The 24,235-nt window shown below is 45.1% G+C and overlaps 1 protein-coding gene across 1 annotated transcript; it reads left to right on the top strand.

Annotated features, from left to right (window-relative positions):
• The first annotated feature begins 9,821 nt into the window (after positions 1 to 9,821).
• Positions 9,822 to 23,857, top strand: LRRC58 (leucine rich repeat containing 58). Its single transcript, XM_005292749.4, has 4 exons — positions 9,822 to 10,433; positions 17,841 to 17,969; positions 19,249 to 19,526; positions 21,450 to 23,857. Exons 1-4 carry the CDS (start codon positions 9,946 to 9,948, stop codon positions 21,656 to 21,658), a joined length of 1,104 nt encoding a protein of 367 aa, XP_005292806.4. The 5' UTR covers positions 9,822 to 9,945; the 3' UTR covers positions 21,659 to 23,857.
• The last annotated feature ends 378 nt before the right edge of the window (positions 23,858 to 24,235 follow it).

Below are 24,235 nucleotides of genomic sequence, written 5' to 3' on the forward strand. Positions count from 1 at the left end.
TTCACAAGGTACTCCTCAAGATCCGCAGGGACCGAGCCCTAGTGATATTTATAGCTCCAGCCTGACCATGCCAGCACTGGTTCACATCGCTCCTTGAAATGTCCATGGCAACTCCAGTCACCCTACCACTTGTCCCAGACATAATCAAGCAGGATCACGGCCGCCTCCCGCATCCGAACCTCAAGTCGCTCCACCTCACAGCGTGGAAGCTCCATGGCTGAACGCAGTGGAGCTGTCCTGCTCTGATCAAGTCAGACAAGTTCTCCTTGGCAGTAGAAAGCCCTCCACAAGGGCGACGTACCTTGCCAAGTGAAAGAGGTTCTCCGTCTGGTCGGAGCAGCACCGTCAGTCTCTGACACTCACCTTGGTGCCATTTATACTGGACTACCTCCTCCATCTTAAGCAACAGGCATTGTCCATGTCATCAATAAGGGTTCACTTGGCAGCCATCTCTGCCTTCCATCCAGGTGCAGATGGCTACTCAGTCTTTGTGAATCCAATGGTCAGCCATTTCCTTAAAGGTCTTGACAGACTATACCCACAAGTACGACAGCCTATCCTGGCTTGGGACCTCAATCTAGTCCTTTCCAGACTTACAGGACCACCATTTGAACCACTGACGACGTGCTCCCTGCTTTATCTCTCATACAAGGTGGCGATAACCTCAGCTAGGAGAATGCTGGAGCTCAGGGCCCTTACATCAGAGCCCCCTTACACTGTATTCCATAAGGACAAGGTTCAGCTCAGCTCAAGGTTCCAGCGGCAGGGAGCAGAGGCTTCACTCATTGGATGTCTGCAGGGCGCTAGCCTTCTATCGAGAGAATGAAGCCATTCCGAAAGTCCATCCAGTTATTGGGGGACGTGGGCGATAGAACGAAAGGCCTCTTTGTCTCATTGTAACGTATCTCGTCGTGGATCACGTCATGCATTCGGGAGTGCTACAACTTGGCGAAGGTGTCAGCTCTGCCGATCACCGCACACTCCACCAGGGCTCAGGCCTCTTCAGCAGCATTCCTGGCGCAGGCCCGCACACAGGAAATCTGCAGGGCAGCAACGTGGTCCTCTATACACACTTTCACCACATAGTATGCAATCACTCAGCAGGCCAGAGACGATGCGGCCTTCGGACGAGCCGTGCTCCAATCAGTGGATGACTCCGACCCCACCTCCTGAACTTAGGCTTGTGAGTCACCTGATTGGAATGGACACGAACAAGCACTCGAAGAAGAAAAAACAGTTACTCACCTTCTCGTAACTGTTGTTCTTTGAGATGTGTTGTTCATGTGCATTCCAATACCCACCCTCCTTCCCCTCTGTCGGAGCAGCCGTCAAGAAGGAACTGAGGGGGTGGCAGGTCGGCAGAGCCCTATATTGGGTGCCATGAAGGCGCGACTCCAGGGGGCACCCAGGCCGACCCTACAGATGCTGCTAAGGGAAAAATCTTCTGGCTGGCGTGCACTATTGTAATGGACATGAACAACATATCTCGAAGAACAACAGTTACAAGAAGGTAAGTAACCGTTTTGTTTTTCCCAGTGGAATTTCCTAGGATTTTAAGGAAAAAAAGAAATTCCATTACCTGAAACAATTTGGCTAGATGGCATTAGAATACTCTGTCCTGCATAAGGTGTGCACTCAGTGAGACAAGTACCCCTTGTGTCTTTTACCCCTTTTATACCTCCACCACTGGTTCCTCCTCCTTCCCTCAGCCTTTCTCACAATCATTGGCTCCTTTCACCTTCCAACCTCCAGCTCCCATTGAGATTCCCCTTTTGTATGGAGTTCAGCAGCTACAGAGAATACTCCATCCTGTGTGCTTTCTGGGGTCCACAGGAAAAGGGATTCTTTTTGCTTTTCTGCAAAATTCCTGAGCTCTGCAGAAGAGGAGATACTTTGTACCTGATCCCCTACAAAGTTCCTGGGCATCTACTGCCAGTGAAAGAGACAGTGCACATGGGCATAGTGTAGTGCAGCTGTCTTTTCTCCACACACTGGTAAAAGTGCTAAAAATGGATCTATTTGGAAGCTGCATGCAGAATGTGGGATTTTTTTCACCAGATGCTCAAAGGGGGTTTCCCCGTAATGAGGGCTGTTATCCCAGGCAAATGTCACCGTTCTGCTCCTAATATTTTTTTCCTCCACTCTTTCTTGTCTTAAATGGATGAACCATTTTACCTCAAATTTTACAGGGAAAAAAAGTTCCCGTTAAGCAGGCTTAGAAAATTTCAACCTGCTACCTCAGACTTTTGGGAAGTTCTGTACAACCAAATATAGGGTGTTAGAATGCAACAACCCTCACTGCAGCTGTCACTACACATTATAGCTACAATACTTAATACTTCTATAGCACCTTTCAGCTGAGGACTTCAAAGCACCCTGCATACATTCATTTATTAAGCCTCCCAACCGCAGAGTGAGGTAGGTAATTAATTATTTGTTTCTTTCTTTTACGGGTGGGGAAAACAAAATCACAAAGAAGTGAAGTGACTTGTCCAGGGCCCCAAGCCTGCAAATACTCATAACTTTACTGTAATGTGACCAGATAACAAATGTGAAAAATTGGGATGAGGGTGGGGGGTAATAGGCGCCTATATAAGATAAACTCCCGAATATTGGGACTGTCCAAAATCCAGACATCTGGTCACCCTACTTTACTGTGAGGCCCATTTAATTAAGCCCATTTCTACCCTACAGGTGCTACAGTGACACAACTACGGCGCTGCAACTGTGCCACTGTAGCACCATGGTGTGTAGATGCTTCCTACAGAGATGGAAATGGGGTTTCGGTCACTGCAGTTAATCCACGTCCCTGAGTGGCAGTAGCTAGGTCGATGGACCGATTCTTCTGTTAACCTAGCTGCATCTACACTGGGGTTAGGTCAGCTTCGTTGTGGTGCTCAGAGGGTGTGAAGTTTTCACACCTGAGAGACATAGCTTGGTCAAGCTAAATTTTAAGTGTAGATCAGGGCTAAGTGTTTGCAGGATTGGAGCCTCAGGCCAGGTCTATATACAATTTTTTTGTCAGCATAGCAAAGTTGGTCAGGGATGTGAAAAAAACAACCACAAGCCAACATAGCTATGCTGACAAAATTCTTGGTGTACACGTAGCTGTGCCCACAGAAGATAACTTCTGGCAGCATAGTTAATGCCATTCAGGGAAGTGGTACTATGCTACTGGCAGAACTCCTCCTTCTTTCAGTGTATGCCACATCTATGTTTACCCACAGCACTTAAGCCAGCAGAGCCCCCTAGTGCAGACACAGCATAGACAGACAGAAGGGGTTTTTCTGCTGACATAGGAATACCACCTCCCTGAATGAGTGTATGTATCTACACTGGGGTTTTGTGGCATAACCATGTCGCCTGGATGTGTGTGTGATTTTTCTCATACCCCTTACCAACAGAGCTATGCTGGGATAAGTTTTAAGTGTAGACCAAGCCTGCATCTATACTGGGGGCTCTGCCCGAATAGATGTATTAACAGAACTTGTGTAGTGTAGACAAAGCCTAAGTCAGTGTCAGAGCCAGGAACAGAAATCAGATCATAAGAGCTGTCATACTGGGTCAGACCATGGTCCATCTTGCCCAGCATCCTGTCTCTGATAGTGGCCTCTACCAGAGCTGCAGGGGAATGAACAGAGCAGGGCAATTATGGAGTGATCCACCCGTCTTCTTGTAGTCAGAGGTTTAGGGTTATCCCAAGCATAGGGTGAATCGATGACCATCTTGGCTAATAGCCATAGATGGACCAGTCCTCCATGACCTTATCCAGTTCTTTTTTGAACCCAGTTATACTTTTAGCCTTCATATCCCATGGCAACAAGTTCCACAGATTAGTTGGGCATTGTGCTAAAAAAGCACTTACTCTGCCCATTAATCATCTAACAGGCTTTGTCTACACACAAAATTTGCACCACTTTAACTACAACTCCCCTAATGTGGACACAGTTATAATGGAACGAGAATATGCTATCGCAGTATAAGCACTTTTATTCTGGTATAACTGCATCCACACTACAGGGTGTACTGGTATAACTATTCTGGTAAAAAGTCATGCCCATAAATGACTGAGGGCATGGCTACACTTGTGAGTTAGAGCGCATTAAAGCAGCCCCGGGCACCCTAACTCACGACACATCCACACTGGCAAGGCACATAGAGCGCCCGGACTCCGCGGCTGGAGCGCTCCTGGTAATCCACCTCGACAAGAAGCAGTACGCTTGCTGCGCCCTGGCTGGAGCGCCGTGGCGCCAGTGTGGACACCCTGGTCTGTTAATGCGCTGTGATCGGCCTCATGAAGTGTCCCACAATGCTTGTTCTAGCCACTCTGGTCATCACTTTGAACTCTACTGCCCTGCCCTCAGGTGACCAACCGTCAGACCCACCCTTTAAATTCTCTGGGAATTTTGAAAATCCTCTTCCTGTTTGCTTAGCAAGGCGTGGAGCGCTCTCAGCGAATCTTTCCAGGTGATCACATCCAGTCTGCGGGACCGTCCTGCCCGGCCCCCAAGCTCCTGGCCCGGGACCTGGTCCCTCCCCCACTGTTCCCCCTCACCCGCAGCCTCAGCTCACTCACTCTGCCGCCGGCACAATGCTCTGGGCGGTGGGGCTGTGAGCACCTGGGGCAGTGCAGCTGCAGAGCCCAGCCTGACCTGGTGCTCTGGGCTGCATGGTGGCAGTGGCGGCAGCAGCGTGGCCTGGCTCCAGCCAGACAGTGTGGCTGTAGCGCTGGCAGCCACCAGTGCTCCAGGCAGTGCGGTAAGAGGGCATGGAGCCGGGGGGGTTGGATAGAGGGCAGGGGAGTTCAGGGTAGTGGTCAGGGGGTGGGGATGTGGATAGGGATCGGGGGAGGAACAGGGGGTTGAATGGGGGCAGGAGACCTGGGGAGCAGTCAGGAAGGAGGGGGGGTTGGATGGGGCTGCAGGGGGAAGTCAGGGGACAGGGAGAAGGGGTGGTTGGATGGGGCAGGGGTCCTGGGGGACCGTCAGGAATGAGAGGAGGGGTTGGATGGGGCAGCAGGGGTCTGGGGGCAGTCAGGGGACGGGGGGGTTGGATGGGGCAGGAGTCCTGGAGGGGAGATAGAAGGTGGGGGCCAGGCCACAACCCCCTCCCCTAACCGGCCCTCCATACAATTTACGAAACCCGATGCGGTCCTCAGGCCAAAAAGTTTGCCCGCCCCTGCTGTAAATACACTGCAGCGCTTTCCCTAATGTTCTCTCCGAGGGCTGGTTTAACTCACAGCGCTCTACATGTGCAAGTGTAGCCATGCCCTGAGTTAGGTCAGGCACATCTATACTAAACATTTTTGTTGGCTTAGCTATGTCAGTAAGGGGTGTAAAAGAACCACGCATCCTGGCTGACGTAGCTATGCTGGAGAAACCACTGGTGAAGACACCACTATGCAGACAGAATAGTGTTCCTCTCAGCATAGATAATGTTATTTGTGGAGGTGAACTCCTCATTCTGTTAGTGTATGCTCTGTCTATGCTAGGGGTTCTGCAGCTTTAGGGTATATAACAGCAAGTAGTAGTAGCGTAGACAAGGGCTTATATTGGTACAAAAATCTATATGAAGATCAGTCCCATTCTCTAGTCACTAGTGCACACTTTCCTCCTAAAGCTAGCACATGCACTGGCAACTTTCCCATATTCAGTGCCAGTAGCTGCTATTAAAGATAATAATATAGGGTGAAATCCTGACTCCGTTGATGTTAATGGGGAGACTCCCATTGACTTTAACGGGGCCAGGATTTCACTGAGTATTTCATACATCTTTGTGAGAATCTCTGCTATTTCACACTGGATTTTATTTTACTTTTTTGCTCCTTTCTGACTTTATGATGTATAAAGCCTGAAAGGGTTGGTTGGTTGGTATTTCCCAACAACAACCACCACAAAAGTGCTTAAAGTGCTTTGGGCTGGGTTGGGTTTGCTGTTTACATTAGAAATTTGGGTGTTATCTACCCTGGAAAACTCTATGGACAACAGAAGAACTAGTCAGCTTATGACATCACAGATAATAAGGAAGTGAAGCTTGATCAAGTGAAATGGGAAGTGATTTTTTGTATTCAGACTGTTTATAGGTGACCTGCAAAGAAAAAAATAAATACAAAACATTAAGCTACCGCCCTTGTCATTGATGAGGGAAGATGGAAAGATTTATTTTACATTGAGGATTTTTTTCTGCATGTTTTCTCCATTAGACATTTGATTGTTAATTTTTTTTCAAACCTGGAAGACTTTATGGTGACCAAAGAACTAAATAACATAAAAAAGGCCATACTGGGACAAACCAAAGGTCCACCTAGCCCAGTATCCTGTCTTCCGACAATAGCCAATGCCTGGTGCCCCAGAGGGAATGAACAGAACAGGTAATCATCCAGTGATCCATTCCCTGTTGTCCATTCCCCGCTTCTGGCAAACAGAGGCTAGGGACACCATCCCTGTCCGTTCTGGTTAATAGTCATTGATGGACCTATCCTCCATGAACTTATCTAGTTCTTTTTTGAACCCTGTTATAGTCTTGGCCTTCACAACATCCTCTGGCAAGGAGTTCCACGGGTTGACTGTGTGTTGTGTGAAAAAATACTTCCTTTTGTTTGTTTTAAACCTACTGCCTATTAATTTCATTTGGTGGCCCCTAGTTCTTGTGTTATGAGAAGGAGTAAATAACACTTCCTTATTTACTTTCTCCACATCAGTCATGATTTTATAGACCTCTATCAGATTCCCCCTTAGTCGTCTCTTTCCAAGCTGAAAAGTACAAGTCTTACTAATTTCTCCTCATATGGCAGCCATCCCATACCCCTCATAATTTTTGTTGCCCTTTTCTGAACCTTTTCCAATTCCAATATATCTTTTTTGAGATGGGGCAACTACATCTGCGCGCAGTATTTAAGATGTGGGCATACCATGGATTTATATAGAGGCAATATGATATTTTCTGTCTTATTATCTATCCCTTTCTTAATGATTCCCAACATTCTGTTAGCTTTTTTGACTGCCGCACATTGAGTGGATGTTTTCAGGAAACTATCCACAATGACTCCAAGATCTCTTTCTTGAGTGGTAACAGCTAAATTAGACCCCATCATTTTATATGTATAGTTGGGATTATGTTTTCCAATGTGTATTACTTTGCATTTGTCAACATTGAATTTCATCTGCCATTGTGTTGCCCAGTCACTCAGTTTTGAGAGATCCTTTGGTAGCTCTTCACAGTCTGCTTGGGACTTAACTATCTTGAGTAGTTTTGTATCATCTGCAAATTTTGCCACCTCACTGTTTAGCCCTTTTTCCAGATCATTTATGAATATGTTGACTAGGACTGGTCCCAGTACAGACCCATGGGGGACACCACTATTTACCTCTCTCCATTCTGAAAACCAACCTTTTATTCCTAGCCTTTGTTTCCTATCTTTTAACCAGTTACCAATCCATACGGGGACCTTCCATCTTATCCCATGACTGCTTACTTTGCTTAAGAGCCTTTGGTGAGGGACCTTGTCAAAGGCTTTCTGAAAATCTAAGTACACTATATCCACTGGATCATCTTGTCCACATGCTTGCTGATCCCCTCAAAGAATTCCAGTAGTGGTGAGGCATGATTTCCCTTTACAAAAACCATGTTGACTCTTCCCCAACAATCATGTTCATCTACGTGTGTGACAATTTTGTTCTTTACTATAGTTTCAATCAGTTTGCTGGGTACTGAAGTCAGGCTTACCAGCTTGTAATTGCCGGGATCACCTCTGGCACCCTTTTTAAAAATTGGCGCCACATTAGCTATCCTCCAATCATATGGTACAGAAGCTGATTTAAATGATAGGTTACAGATTACAGTTAGTAGTTCTGCAATTTCACATTTGAGTTCCTTCAGAACTCTTGGGTGAATACTATCTGGTCCTGGTGACTTATTACTGTTTAGTTTATAAATTTGTTCCAAAACCTCCTCTATTGACACCTCAATCTGGAACAGTTCCTCAAATTTGTCACCTAAAAAGAATGGCTCATGTTTTGGAATCTCCCTCACGTCTTCAGCCATGAAGACCTATGCAAAGAATTCATTTAGTTTCTCTGAAATGGCCTTATTGACCTTGAGTGCTCCTTTAGTATCTCAATTGTCCAGTAGCCCCAAATGGTTGTTTAGCAGGCTTCCTGCTTCTGATGTACTTAAAATTTTTTTTATTACTTTTGAGTCTTTGGCTAGCTGTTATGACATCACAAGAATCAAGAGAGTGAAACTTTACCAACTGAGTGCAGAAGAGCCTTTTAGTCTAATCTTTTAAAAGCTTGTGCTAAATATTAGGAGACCACCAGTGAATCCTGCAGTACAATGAAATTTGATATTTCTGAGATTTCTCAGGTAAAAACCAAGAAAAAAAACGATGAAAACCCTTTCATTGTGGCTTTATGCATCATAAAGATGCATAAAAGAGCACAGCCCCTCCTATTTTGTTATTAAGCTCAGTCTCTGTTAGGGCTAAAGGTTGATTTCTCAGGAAAAGTGCTCGGGAATGTCAATTTACCCATTGTGAAAACACTTTGCTGCTTATGCAGATAAGTAATAACTGATTACACAGCTTTTAACCTGTGTCCAAAGGGCCACAAATTGAAATCAAGGAGCTCAAATGCCCTGCTAAAGTAATGCCCAGTCATCAAGCGCTTACCTGCCAAATAACAATGTTCCTTTGGAACATTTCAGTCTAAGGCTGACTGCTCTTCCTCAAGCAAGCATCAGATTCAGGCAGTTTTAATGGGAGCTATTTACAGCAGATAGCCAATGAATCATTGAGGAACTCCATTTTTTACAAACAATGGGAAAAATTCCAGGGAAGTCTAAGGCAGTGGTTCTCAACCAGGGGTGTGTGTGCTCCTGGGGGGTACACAGAGGTCTTTCAGGGGGTATATCAGTTCATCTAGATATTTGCCTAGTTTTACAACAGGTTACATAAAAAACACTAGTGAAAGTCAGTACAAACTAAAATTTCACACAACGACTTGTTTACACTGCTCTATAGACTATACACTGAAAAGTAAGTACAGTAAAAGCTTTTTTTACCCAGCAATCAGTGGTGTCAGCGCAGCCCCTCTGTGACATCTGCAACCCCTTTCAATAAGTTCCATATGCACGGCTGTGCACGGACTGACTCAGGAGCAAACTCATGCCACCATGGGTCTAGAAACCAGGTAAAGCCTTAGGCTGGAGTCTGAGCTTATCTACAGTCCGGTAAATCTTGGTCTTCCCAACAAAAAGTGTGAGGTGGTGATACACATGCAACGTGCAAGTGATATAAACGGGGAGGGGGCAGAGAATCACCCACAGAAAGGGTCTAAAAATTAGTGGAAAAATAAAAAGCGGTGCAAGGCTCACTAGCTTGGCAGGGGCCCCCTATTGCCAGCTACAGACAGCCCGGCCCGGCTGCACCCCCAGCCCCAGGGAACCCCGCACCAGGCATAATACATAAGGCCATGTTTATGTCACAGAGGTCATGGAATTCAGATCCCTGACTTCCAGAGACCCCTGTGACAGTCTCTGCTTCAACCTCAGGGACTCTGGGGCTGGCAGCCAGCGGGGCCCTGGCAGGCTCCAGCGAAAGGTGACAGACTCCTGAGGGGCCTCAGCCTCGGGCGGCGGGGATGGGGGGCGCCTCGGGCAAAGGGGGGGTGCCCCGTTTTCTCGTTGGGAAATCTGGTCCCCCTGCAGCTGCAGCCAGGGCGAGCACGTCAGCGGCGGGGTGACGCAGGAGGCGACGCGCGGGAACCCGCCTAGCGCATAACGAGCCGTAGCGCGGCGGTGCGGCTGCAGCTGCAGCGCGCGTGCAGGTTGCGGGGCCCGGGGCAGAGCCGCCCCGCGCGCCTCATGGCGCACCACGTGCCGCGAGCGGGCGGGGCTATACAGCGGGCGGGGCCCGGCAGCGCGGCTCGGGCCTAGCGGGGCGGCGGGATGGAGCCGCAGGAGGCGGCCGGGGCTGCGGGCGGCGGCGCGGGGCTGCTGGAGCTGCCGCGGCGCGGGACGGGTGAGGCGGGCGCGGTGGCGGCCGAGCTGGAGGCGCGGCGCAGCGGCGAGACGCGGCGGCTGGTGCTGTCACGGCGGCTGTCGGGCCCGCTGCCGCCGGGGCTGGCGCGCTGGTTCCCGGCGCTGGAGGTGCTGGACGTGAGCGGCACCGGGCTGGCGGCGCTGGGGGCCGAGCTGCTGGAGCTGCCGCGGCTCCGCACCCTGCTGGCCAAGAACAACCGGCTGGGCGGGCCCGGCGCGCTGCCCAAGGGGCTGGGGCAGGCCCCGCTCGCCCGCTCCCTGCGCGTCCTCAACCTCAGCGGCAACCGCTTCGCCGAGCTGCCCGCCGCGCTGCTGGGCCTGCGGGGGCTGCAGAGCCTCAGCCTGGGCGGCAACCGGCTACACAGCATCCCGCCCGAGATCCAGGCCCTCAACAGGTGAGAGCCGGGCCACGGGGGCTGGGGGCGCTGCCAGCGAGGCGGGACCCCCTGAGAGGCCTGGGCCGCTTTGGCTGTGCCAGGCAGCCCCCCGAGGGGCAGCGAGGATCCTCGGCCCCGTTTCGGCTGGGGAATCTCAAGCACAGGGAGGAGAACCCAGGTGCGCTGGTTCCCTTCCTGCGCCGGTCCCTGTGCCACGCTGCCACTGCGAGCTGCTGCCCCTGAGGACGTGATGAGGCTAGGGCAGAAGGTGCCCCTAAAAAGCGTGAGCTGCCCGGCCTTAGCGCCTTTTTCAAACTCCCCTGTTGGCAGCATGGGTTGCCTTTAACACGTCAGCCTGGCCAAGGTGTGCCATTGGGCCTGTCAACTGTTGGGAATAGGCCACGTCCACCTTGATTGAATTGGCCTCGTTAGCACTGACACCCCCCCACACACACACACATACACACTCACATACTTGCTAAGGCAACTCCCATCTTTTCGTGTGCTGTATATTTATATACCTGCCTACTGTATTTATGTATGCCCAAATAAATTTGTTAGTTTGTAAGGTGCCATAAGGACTCCTCCTTGTTTTTGTTGATACAGACTAACATGGTTACCGCTCTGAATCCTGTCGTGAAGGCAAGGCCGTTTGTGGTTTTCATATGAGTTAGCAGGGTCAGGGTAAACCCCTATGTGCCCCAGAGTCTCTACCTTCTGTGATAGCGACAAACAGCCTTACTGGCTTCACTTGGATTTTACCTCCTGTTAGGTAATTTAAGAACACATCTATTTTTTTCCAGTGAAGCTGTGTCCTGAGAGTATGTCTAGGCTAAGGGAAAAGATGTGGTTTTAAATGATTGCCCCACCCCATTTGAAACACTGGTAACGTAATCTAATTGCATCAGACAATTTAACATTCCTACACCCCTGTTATCTGGTAAATGCTGAATCTAGGGGCACGTCTTCACTACCCGCCGGATCGGCAGGTAGCAATCAATCTATTGGGGATCGACTTATCGCGTCTAGTGAAGACGCAATAAAATCGATCCCTGATCGCTCTGCCGTTGACTCCGGAAATCCACCACGGCAAGAGGCGGAAGCGGAGTCTACAGCGGCGCGGCAGCGGTCGACTCACCGCCGTCCTCGCAGCCAGGTAAGTCGACCTAAAATACGCATTTTCAGCTACGCTATTCACGTAGCTGAAGTTGTGTATCTTAGGTCGGCACACTCCCTCCCCCTGCCCCCCCTCCCCCCGTAGTGTAGCCTGAGAGACAGCTTGAGGTAGCTAACTCAATTTAAAAATGCACTTCTTTTGCTTCTATAGCGTATTCTAACTAGGTAGACAAAATCACTTGTGTGTTTTTTGGTGCTGTATCAGGTTACATGGTACAGTTGTCCAGTCTTGGATGTTAAACGTTATGGGTTTCCACTTAATACTTCAGGTCATTTTTCCAGTTTTAATCCAACCTCTGATGATTTAGCCAGTCTAGTGCTGTTTCTTGGACTGAGAAAATAGTGAGTGATTGTGTAATGATTAAGTTTATTTGGGGGAAAAGAGGTTATCCCATTGAAAATAGAGTTGGAGAATGGTGTGGAAATATCCATCTGACATGCAATGTCTCCCTCACTAACATACCACATTTTCACTTTAATATAGAACTTTAAGTAGCATATTTTTTTTCTTCTCCTTTCCTCCCATCTTGTCTGACTTTAGGCTATAATAATAGTTTCATATGTGCAGCCAAAGAACATAAGAACGGCCGTACTGGGTCAGGTCAATGGTCCCTCTAGCCCAGTATCCTGTCTTCCGACAGTGGCCAATGCCAGGTGCTTCAGAGGAAATGAACAGGCAATCCTCAAGTGATCCATCCGCATCAGGGAAGTGAGTGTTTATTTTTTGCAACATCCACTAACCTCCAAAGAAGAGAAGCAGACCTTAAGCATAGCTTGGTATAAGGGAAAGAATTTCTGAGCTCTGCTCTTGGCTAAGCTACTCAGAGGGATCTAGATCTTCTGTCAGAAACTTGAGCTGTTTACCTTATGCTGGGTAGGCTGCTGATGTCCCTGGGCAAGGTTCAGGAAGATGTGATGTAAGTATGGTGAATCATGTGGAAACCCTGTGTCCTCTTACTGAAGTCTTCAATGTGCTTCAGAGTTTGAACCTATGTACACCTGAGCAATGACCTCCTATGCAAAAACAAGAACCCAGATGTCTGAGAAGAGTGTATGTGTGGGAGAGTGGGGAGAGAAGTGTCAAATCGCCTGTAGGTCTTGTCTGTCTAAATTGGTACAGAAACTGATTTAGTTAAATCAGTGCAACTCCCTTGTGTGGTATTTTGGTTTTAAGAATGCCTTATACTGATTTTGTATAAATAAATTCTTTAAGGCACTCTTAAACCAAACAACCACACAAGGGAGTTGCACTGATTTAATTAAACTGATTTCTGTACTAACTTAGGGCTTGACTACACTGGCACTTTACAGCGCTGCAAATTTCTCGCTCAGGAGTGTGAAAAAACACACACACACACCCCCCCCAAGTGCTGTTTCGGCACTATGAAGTGCCAGTGTAGACGGTGTACCAGCGCTGGGAGCCATTGCCCTCGTGGAGGTGGGGTTTTTTATAGCTCTGGGAGGGCCGTGACTACACAGGCATGTTAAAGCGCTGCCGCGGCAGCACTTTAATGTTGCTAGTGAAGACGTGCCCTTAGGTTAAATGGGTACAACTTTCTTACATTGACAAGGCCTAAATTCTCCCCCATGTCTCTAGTCCTCTGTATACTCACCCCTAATTTTCATTTGGTGAACTGCTGTATAATTTGGCCATTGAGGTGACTAGGTGCCTGTTCCCAACCTATTCAAGCTCCTGTGCTCGTTTCAGACTACAATCTCAGTTGTGCCTACACTGCGCAATGGAGCTTGGGTTGCTGCAGATTTTAGTTTAACAGTCAAGAGTAGCTTATGCTTTGTTAGTGGTGATACAGTGGGGCCCAGCACAGAAGCTCACTAGAAGCCTAGAATATCAGGCTCCAGTTCGAAATGCCAGTGCTGGTCCGTGTGCCAATAAGTGAAAATACTGTTCTGTAGCTGTAGAGTTTCACTATCAACAAATACCTGAGTGGTTTTTTGCCTTAGAAAAACTGCCTATTGGTCACAATACAGCAGAAGGTTACTTTCTCTAGTGTAGAACAAGCCGAATAAATATACCCTCAGCTTCCCAAGCTATCTGTAAAGTTAAAAGTAATCAGGCATGTGCCCTCTCTTGCTACTTCAGTGTCTAAAGAGAACCTGAATGATAGTATGCACCCCCCCCCAAAAGCATTTCTGACTGTTTACATTAGAAATAAAGTATGTTCTCAGAGAGTCTTTGAAGAACTAATAAGGGCATAACACAGATACCAAGAAAGTAAACGTCTAGTGCATGCCAGCAAGGTCCATACTGGCCAGTTAGTGTGTGACACACAGGTATGGATTAGTACAGGGATCTGCAACCTTTGGCACGCAGCTCGCCAGGGTAAGCACCCTGGTGGGCTGGGCCAGTTTGTTTACCTGCCGCATCTGCAGGTTCGGCCAATTGTGGCTCCCTATGGCTGCGGTTCGCTGCTCCAGGCCAATGGCTGCGGGAAGCGGTGTGGGCTGAGGGATGTGCACTTATGTACACTAATGTACTGTGTGGGCAGCCTGCGCAAAGTTTTAAGTTTCTGCACCGTGACTTGTTCAGTTGTTATGAAAATGTTCCCAATCCACTTTAAGTCCTCTGTCAAAAACAACAAAAGCAAGACTTGACATCAGTAGTGCTGAGAGAGAAATAAGCAGACGAACTTTTTTGTTTCATTTCAAATCAAACACTGAATTATTTTGTTTTTTTCCTTGCTAAAATGAGAAGCAAAACAAAAACTCTCTTTGGGTCAAACAAAGTGACATTTCATTTCTAAACACAATGTCAAAACAAAATATTTCAGCATTTAAAAAAAAAGTTTTTTTCAGCTGAAACCACTTGATGTGAATTGGTGAATAATTTTGGTGATGTGTTACTATTTGCTGGAAAAAAATTCACCCAGCTCTACTCAGCAGCCTGCTCTGTAGGACCCAGCAACATTCGAGCCTTTCGTGCACTCTCACTGCTTTCAACAGTTGGGTGTTAATCAGGAGTATGAAAGACAACAATAACTGCTACATGAAAAGAGTGAAGTTAAGAAAGTGGATGAGAACCAGTTTAATTTAAGTGTTCTTGATATCCAATTGGTTTGAAACATGATGATTCCCCTTTCATTTGCACTGATGTAGATCTGGAGTAACTCCACTGAAGAGGAATTAAACTACCCAAAGACTCCTGCAACTGCAAGTATAGAATACTCAAATTCCCAACAGCAAAAATCAAGATGCTAACTGCTATGCTTACTTAAGCTGTTAACAGTTTCCACTGAGATCCTTTTATGTAATGACTTTGAGGCAAGTCTGAGTAGCATTACAAAGATTGAGCCCCATTCTTTTGAAACCCATCTGTGAAGAATCTTACTCCGACTGCAGGTGTATATATCAGAACCACAGTAGCACCGCCTCACACTAAGGGTTACTATACAAAGGCAGTTAGTCAGGAATAGCTATTTTGGAGTAACTGCGTATGTGGGTACTCTTATTCCAGAATAAAATTGCCTTATTTTGAATTAGCTTAAACCATTCCAAAGTGGTTTAAGCTAATTTGGAATAAGACACTTTTATTGTGGAATAAGAGCATCCACGTATGTTATTTTTCAGAAATATTTAATGCACTCTAAATTCTTATCCTACCTTGTTCCAGGTGAATTTTCACGTGTATACAAGCCCCAAATATTATCTCTGCCTCCACTAGAATAGAGGCACTGCTAAGTTATATTACACATGCAGGTTTGCAAATAATTGCTCCTCCAGGGCGCATCAAATTAGCAATATAAAGAACCATGAATCACTAGCAGCAAGAGAGCATGTTTCTTTTATTTTACTCCCATATAATGGTTTGTGGAAAGAAGTTAAACAGCAAAATTGGGCAATACATATCAGAAACAGCTGACACATTTTAAAATGACCTGTGAGGAAAAGAACAGTGAAATTTGTCTGGATTTTTCAGTTTGGATGCCAAACTGAAAAATCAATTATTCATTTAGCTCTGCTATAGAGTCTTCTGTGATGTTAGAGAGCTGTGTGCATACCCTTTGATGCAATGAGCGCCAAAGTATGTGCTCTCTTACATATTTAATACCAAATGTACACTTAAAAAAAAAAAAAAAGCCAGGTGCTGTGTGTGTGGATAGACTTGTAACTGGAGCTGTGGTAAAGATATGATGTTAGAGGCAACCCACTAGAATTCCTTTCTTCAAACATTTTACCAATAGTTTCAGGAGACTGATCTTAAATTTGTTGCGTCTCAGCAGCAGCTGTGTTGTTCTCTGTAGAAATGGCAAATCCTAGAACGTGGTGGGCATAAGTGTATTGTTTGATTAAACTCTTACTTCCTCACTCCACTTGCAGAACAGATGGGGAAACTTCTTATTAAAGTTTGTTTAGGGAAATTTTGATCTCATATCTGAATTTAGAGTTCTGGGCGGATCTCTCTACTTCCAGCTGTTAAGTTTTATGCTAGCCAGCATCTTTGGGCAGTGGGGACAGGCATCATTAGTTGTAAAGAAAGGATAGATCCAAATGTTGGAGCGCTTCTAGGCTGGGAAACTAAATGTTAGAGCATGGTCCTGAGGTATCATAGTAACTAACAGGATGCTAAACATGAGTTAGTACTCAGCAGAGAAAGGAACTGTTGTGTTTAACATAAATCGGTCTGTCTCCACTGAATGTTTTATGTGGCATCCGTTATCATTATTTCTCCAGGTCATATTCTAACACATGTGGACAAACTTGTACCTTGGAATCTTAGTTCATTGAGGTGGGAAGCATTGTGGCCTAGTGGATAGAACAGTGGCTAGGGACTTGAGAGCTCTAAATTCTGTTCCTGGCTCAGCCACTGGCCTCTAGGATGACCTTGGGCAAATCATGTCACCTATCTATGCTTTAGTTAACCCATCAAAAAGGGGATAATGAGACTAACTTCCTTTTTAAAGCACTTTAGATCTAACCATGAAAGTGCTATGTCAGAAGTAGTCCTTTATTTCTCTGAGTAAATACATCATTATTGAGCTCAGCTGAGCATCCCTTTATTCCCTTTCTAAATGCAAAAGCCCTGACATGGTAAAATAAAGCATATACTCTGACACCCCAAGAAGAGTCTTAACACAGCTATACGCGAATATCGCACCATACACATAAATATAGTTACACTTATCTAAGCTCAGGTCAGGTTCAATGACCACAGCATATCACCTTGAGCTATCCAGTTACTGGGACAACAGACTGGAAACCATCTGGCTTTTCAACAGAGCCATACTCTTGCTGCATATTCTCATTTCATTCCATTAGGTTCATCAGTTCAGCTTGTGCTGACCTGGTGTTACAAACTTTATTCTTAATAAACCCTTAAGACCTCTAGTTCTCATAACAAGAACTAGGGGTCACCAAATGAAATTAATAGGCAGCAGGTTTAAAACAAACAAAAGGAAATAGTTCTTCACACAATGTGCAGTTAACCTGTGAAACTCTTTGCCAGAGGATGTTGTGAAGGCCAAGACTATAACAGGGTTAAAAAAAGAACTAGATAAGTTGATGGAGGATAGGTCCATCAATGGGCTATTAGCCAGGATGGGCAGGGATAGTGTCCCTAGCCTCTGTTTGCCAGAAGCTGGGACTGGACGATGGGATGGATCACTGGATGATTACCTGTTCTGTTCATTCCCTCTGGCTCACCTGGCATTGGCCATTGTCGGAAGACAGGATACTGGGCTAGATGGATCTTTGGTCTGACCCAGTATGGCCATTCTTATGTTCTTAATAACTCTTTCAGTAGTGTATCTCTAAAAGGGTGATGAATCCCATGCTGTAGCTGAGATCAGTGTGGGGAGGGTTAGAGCAATAATTTGAGCCCAAGGTGTACATGGAAAAAAATTAGAAGATCCATGTGATTTTGTAAATAGCTGATTATTTTTGAGATGTAGCTCAGGAACCTCTCGGTCAAATGACCCCAAATTTGGATGCTAATCCTATTCCACACAGCAGATTTCAACACCATCTAAGCTGCGATGTGGATTTTGGTGCACTTAGAGAGTCAACTACTAAGCTGAAAGTGACACTCAACATTAACTATAGCAGAGCTGCTCCACTATCATTTTATTATGGTCGTTGATAATATGTCAACTTTCTCTTCATATGGTATGTCTTACGAAAATTGTTTTACCTGCAGTGCAAGCTGTAAATCTCTCATAAACTAAATGAGACCCAGCACTAAGTGAAACTGCAGAAATAAGATTAACGAAGTAATGCAGTCTTCTTCTCTTTCAGTTTAGAGTTTTTGTACCTTGGAGGGAATTTCATTACTTCTATCCCACCTGAGTTAGCAAACCTGCCTTCTCTAAGTTACCTAGTGCTGTCTGACAACAAGATCCAGAGTATTCCTCCTCAGCTGGCACAGTGAGTATATCCAACTAATTTGCTGTCTTCAGCCACCCAATGCTCAAACCTCTTTATTCTGCAAGTGTGGATGACAGTACCTGGGAAGATCTGGTTGGTCTTTAGTTCTTAATCACAGGTTAGGTCTGCAGGGGGGAGAGTCTCAGCACCAGACAATGCAAGGAGGACTTGTAAATTCAAAATATTGTGAAAGTGAATGTCCATTTTAGGATTTGTTATAGGAGCCATCACCATAGCATCTAAACACAGACACAGGAAATGTGAAGTTCACATGCCAATAGCAAAAATAAATGCCACGCTATACGTTTTTCATCATATTGTGCTCAGCCTCCTTTGCCTTGTACCCAAAATCTTTTCCTGGTCTTATTTGCATGATACTCTTTTATAGCATCTCATTCAAGGATATCAGAATGTTTTAAACATTCACTAGGGCTCACAACACACCTCTGAATGTAAGATTGTTTTATCTACTACAAAATAGAAAAAAATCTACATAGTAGTTCAAGACAAAAAATAAAGAATACCCTGTGCAATTGAAACTCCAAACTAAGGTGATAAAAGCAGGGGGGGTTTCCAAGTTGGAATTTGATCAGGATAGCAGGGTTTAGCATTACTACTCTTGACATGGGATCTCTGATGTCAAGTGTTCATAACCTTAGTTTTGTTTCATTTGAAAGATGACTCTTCCGGCAGTACGATGTCCTTATGCAGTATGAGGAATATTGGTTTGGTGCTGACAGATGGGAGAGCTCTAGATACAAAAATTCAACATGTGTCTCCCAGTCACACTCACTTGGTCTGACCTTGCTTAGTTCTTGAGCTCTGACAGGATCTGAGCATGCGGTGATGCAGGTGCAGACAATGAAAGCATGGAGTTTGCCAGAGTTGGCTAACTGCTAGTCTGCTCATCTTTAATACATGAGTGAGAACAGGTGACCTATTCAGAGCATTGTGTGGAGGCTTTTGAATACATACCCTTGGTACAAGGAAACATCCCTCTAAAAAGCGTTATTTTTGTGTAGCACTATTTAGTTCTATACTAGTTTTTTAGGGTGGGTTGGCAGACACATTTAAGACCCTGCTTATTTCTTTAATATGCATTGAGGAGCTGAGCCAAGTTCTGCATAGGCTAGTCTGTGTGCTAGACCAGGAACTCTGTTAGCATAGCTTTGTGCTTAAAGGAAAAAAGCCAAAGGAAACAAGCTAGTGAGAAAGGTAGTAAATGGGTGGTGCTTTGTAATGCTTGTTCCTCTTGACTGTCTTCCTCTTGATTTTTCAGGTTGCATTCCCTACGTTCCCTTAGCCTTCACAACAACCTACTGACATACCTCCCCCGGGAGATCCTCAACCTGGTTCACCTGGAAGAGCTGAGTTTGCGAGGGAACCCACTGGTTGTTCGCTTTGTCCGTGATCTGACTTACAATCCCCCAAGTCTCCTGGAACTAGCTGGACGCACCATGAAAACCCGCAACATTCCCTATGCTCCCAGTGATCTCCCAGGGAATCTTGTCAGATATTTGAGCCTGGCCAGCAACTGCCCCAATCCTAAGTGTGGAGGTAAGTTAGCTGCTCTCTGCTTCCTGTTCTCACCTGACGGCTCATCTATTTCTTTCTAATCTAGCTCTCCTTTTAGTAGCTTAATTGCATGTGTTGTCACACCAGTCAGTTCCTGCTGTGAGCATTTCAGTAGCCCCAGGTGTGTTGTCTTATCCTCTTCCTCAAGGGACTGTGTCACTGCATCTAAGGGTTGGTGGGTAGTAATCGATCTATCGGGGATCGATTTATCGCGTCTTGTCTAGACCCCATGCCTTGAGGACCCGAGGTAAATCGATCTAAGATACGTCGACTTCAGCTATGCTGTTCTCGTAGTTGAAGTTTCGTATCTTAGATCTAACCCCACTCCCCCCCCAGTGTAGACCAGACCTTAACTTGGGCTGTCTCTACCCTAAGCAAGAAAGTCCCTGCAGGGTCATTGCTAAAAATCTTAGCACTGGTTTGCAACCTCTGCACAGGAGCACTGTTTTTGATAGAACTGTTTTAGTTGGTACACAAAATGCACTTTTAGAACTATGCGGCTGTACCATCATGTTCTGGGATTCCTGAAGCACCTATCCCATAGTGTTCAGCACAACTGTCACATGCAACCTGTATGCAAGGGATTTCACAGGCATTGTACAAGACTGGGGAGTTCCAAGTAATGCTTTTTTTGCAAGGGATTTATTCTAATTCAAATGGTCTATTTCTTAGTCTGTTCCTTAACTACCACTTCTTTGGTCATGGTTCTGTCCGCTTCTTACCACTTAATATGATAGCTTCAAAACAGGGAGTGGATGGAGGATGGAGAGGCCAGAGATTGGGTTGCGTTGAGTGGGAGAGGAATTTGTTTCCTTGCATTTCACACAGCTTGGACAATGAAAATAGATGGATTGGTTTCACTTTATCGTGAACTAGCAGTGTGCTGCTACAAATGTGCAGAGGCATAGTTAACTCAAAGGCAGCTACAATTAAAACAAAAACCCACAAACACCTCTAAAAACATTTCTGAAAATGCCTGCATCTGAATAAGAATCATCTCTCTGCAGTAGGAGAACATAACTGTGTGTTATGGCATCGTTCTGTTCTGTTCTCGTGGAAAATAGCATCCAAGTTCATCATGGTAACTTCACTCAAGCAGAAGAGAAAATGGGGTTATGAGGGAGAGAGCTTTTATTTATATACACACACTATTGATAACTGTTAGAAGGAGCCTGGTAGACTGGAAAATACAGCGGGTAAATGGATTTAACATTTAAAGACATGTTTGACAATCCCCAGCATGACGTTCCCTCTTAATTCTTAGAGAAATTTCCTTTCTGTGGAATGAATTGGCCATTGTTTCTCTCTTCAAATAGTACTTTGCCCTCTGTAACTCTTTCACCTGGATGTATCAAGTGCTTTAGAAACATGAATTCTCTCAAACCCCTGGGAGGTAACTGCTAACTATTATCTCCATTTTACAGGTGGGAAAACTAAGAATTTAAGTTGCAAGGCCACACAATGAATCAGTGGCAGAGCTGGGAATAGAACACAGATGTCCTGACTTTTGGTGCCCCACTTCCAGCCACTTTAGCAACTACTTAGCAAACACTATCCTAGGGTGAGAAAATCGTTGGCAAAATTAGGCAGTGGGGCTACTGTATAAAATGCATGGGATGCAGGTACCTGGCAAACTGCTACTTTCTCTGAAAAAATCTGATAAATGTGTTACTAGAAGCTGCTCATAAACTGATCCTTTCAGTTTCCACTTCAGCACACAGATACGCTCCTCCCCACCAAAAATTTCTTATTTCCCCAACATTTGCTGTTTGAATTCATCCCTAAGATGAGGCAGGTGCATTAGAAATCATGGCTGGCTTGCTCATTTCTGTGGAGCATGCAGGTTTCACAGCAAACCATTGAGTCATTGTTCTAAAAACTGCCTTGCTTTCCTTTCCCTTGCAGGTGTCTACTTCGACAGCTGTGTCCGACAAATCAAGTTTGTTGACTTCTGTGGGAAGTACCGCCTGCCGCTGATGCACTATCTGTGCTCCCCAGAATGCTCCTCCCCCTGCAGCTCCGCCTCTCAGAGCTCCACTTCCCAAAGCGAGTCTGACTCAGAGGATGAAGCCATTGTTGCTGCACACAGGATGCAGAAAGTTCTTCTTGGATAAAGGGGAGTGGTGGACTAGAAGAAAAACATGTCACTAAAGCAATAGTGGAAATGCAGAGCCGGAGGCTCTTCCCTGAGGGGCTCATTAGAAACAGTCCTGTAAGCAGCAGCACATCTGAGCAAATCTAGAATTGCTTGGTATGATGCTGCTTAGAAGAACTAACTCAATGCCTTGCCTACATGGGGATGTTGTGGGGCTAGAGTTATCACTAAACTACCATAAAGATCTGTGTAAAGGGGATCGGGGAGAGCAGACCTGCCATGTCTGGGAAACCTGTCTAAAGGGGTTTTTGATAGCATGACACTTCGCTACTGTGATTGGCTTAGCACCATATGAAGCAAAGAAGACTGTTCTTGTTCTGGGATATTACACTACGGTAAATCAGCGAGAATGTAACTGTGCTATTCTGGGTATATGCTGTATTTATCATGTATCATGTTTCAACACTCTGCTCTCTCCCTTGATTTCCGCTTACATATTTACATACTCCCCCAAAAAATTAAATTTCTTTTTGTTGGGGATGGATTTTTTGAAGATCTGAGTACTGTCTTCCTTTGTTCCAGACTTAGGGTCTTCATCTACTGTAGATGTTAGTTTATTACAGCCCTAGAATTGAGCCGGTTTGATATTTATCTCCCTTTTTATACTAGGCTGCTGTTAGTGTCTCCTTCTGACTCATCCTTATCTCCTCTTTGCAACTGGTGCATCGGTGTTCTCATGTTGATTGAGAATACATGCAAAGCATCTCACTGAGCCTTGCCACCAGTACAGATATACAGCCATATGCCCCTGTCTAAAGGACGAAGTGCATTGCCCTCCACTGTACTTTAAACTCATCTGGCCCCAGTGGAGCAAATGTGCACCTAAACTTGTGTAAATTCCATAGTGCCTCTCACTTGATCTTTCTGTTGTGTCCTCTTATTGAGGATAGCTTCTTTTCACTTTTTACAATATAACTTTGCATATTGGAGGCCACGCACTAAGGCTGTCATTGCCTACATTAGGCGTTAAGCAAAATCTCTGTGTGAGAATCTTATTCCATGGTTTCAGCAACTTGTGCCTTGAAAAAGCTTACTACTTTCCTTCAGCTGAAATACAGAGTAAGGAACATTGCAGAGCACTATTCTTCCTTACCCCCCATCCCAGTATGAAAAGAGAAGCTGGTAGGTGGAAGTGGAAGGCAAGCTACTTTGAGCATGTTGTGTGGGAGACAAGTTGGTGTTGAAGGCTGTTGTATATTTATTAATTTTGCATTCACTCTTGTTCATGCAATCCTTTGCATTGTTCAGATAATGTATTCACGTACCTTAAACTGTATTTAAAGGAAAACTGCAGTGATTAGATATAATTCTGTAGCTAAATATTTAATACACATCTTTTAAAGAGTTAATGAAATTGACAGGTACTTCCATCTCTTTGCCAAGGAGAGCTGATGGTGAGTTTCTGAGTGCAGGTAGTTAATGTGAACAGTGGGATCATGGTTTTTAAAAAAAAAAAAAAAAAATCTACTTGATGCGAAGCAGTTTATACAGTTGCCAATTCTTTTATGTATCTCTCCGTTCAGTAAGAGGCTAGACTTTCAGAAGTCAATAACGAATATCTGAATGAGTTTTGCAGTGGCCAAATTCAATTTCTCATGGACTTCTGTCCTGCTCACTGTCTGCTTTTAAAATCTTAGATTGAATTGTATGGGGAGGAATTGGCCTCTTTTTGTTCCTTACTCCTGTTGGCAGTAATGAATGGAAAGGTTTTAATCCACTGAGTAATGAAATTTAATCCCCACAATGCATCTTTGTTACCCAGTTCAAAGAACTGTTTTTAATGCATTTTATTCACACCAGGGAGATTTTTTTTTCTTCTTCTGCTTGAATAGTTTCAAGATACTTCAAATAGACTTCTTCAGGGTGCACTCTAATACAGGAATAACTCCATCTTGGAAACCTCTCTGATTGTTTTGTTTTTCTGACAAGAGCATTGGTGATCTTGTATTGAACACTAAAGGATTAAGGGGCTTTAATTTAGCCCTCTTGTGGAATTTTATCATGAGCAGTGTGTTGCTTTACAAAGTCTAAAAGGTGCCTTATGGTTTATAAAAGTATATTTTGCTAGAAATGTATGAATATAGAATATTTCTAACAGTATTTCATTATGAGCTGTAAACTGATTGTAACACTAAGCAAAAAATGTTATTTCTGAAAACTGTCTCTGTCCATTATTTGGTAATATCTTGACTCTAGTGTGGTGAGAAATGGAGGGTTCCATCACCAGAGTCATAGAAATTAGAGATTTTTCTCTTTCCCCATTCTATATAGGATTAGAAAGTAGAACAGTCTCCTGGGGGAAAGTAGTAACACTCTTGCCCCTTGGGTCAAGTCAAATTAGACTGTAGGCAGGATTGTGTGTATTTTATGAAAATCATTGTAGAATTTTGCTGCAGAATCTTAGATTTTAAAAAAATCTTGACTTAATGGTTCTACAGATAAATGTGAAAACACAACCTGATTGTAAACTGAGTGGGTAGTGTTCCTGAGTCTGCCAGCAGCCTGAAACAATAGTGCTAAGAGGTGTGAACTGCCC

Source organism: Chrysemys picta, chromosome 1 (genome assembly GCF_011386835.1).
Source record: "Chrysemys picta bellii isolate R12L10 chromosome 1, ASM1138683v2, whole genome shotgun sequence".
Taxonomy (NCBI): domain Eukaryota; kingdom Metazoa; phylum Chordata; order Testudines; family Emydidae; genus Chrysemys; species Chrysemys picta.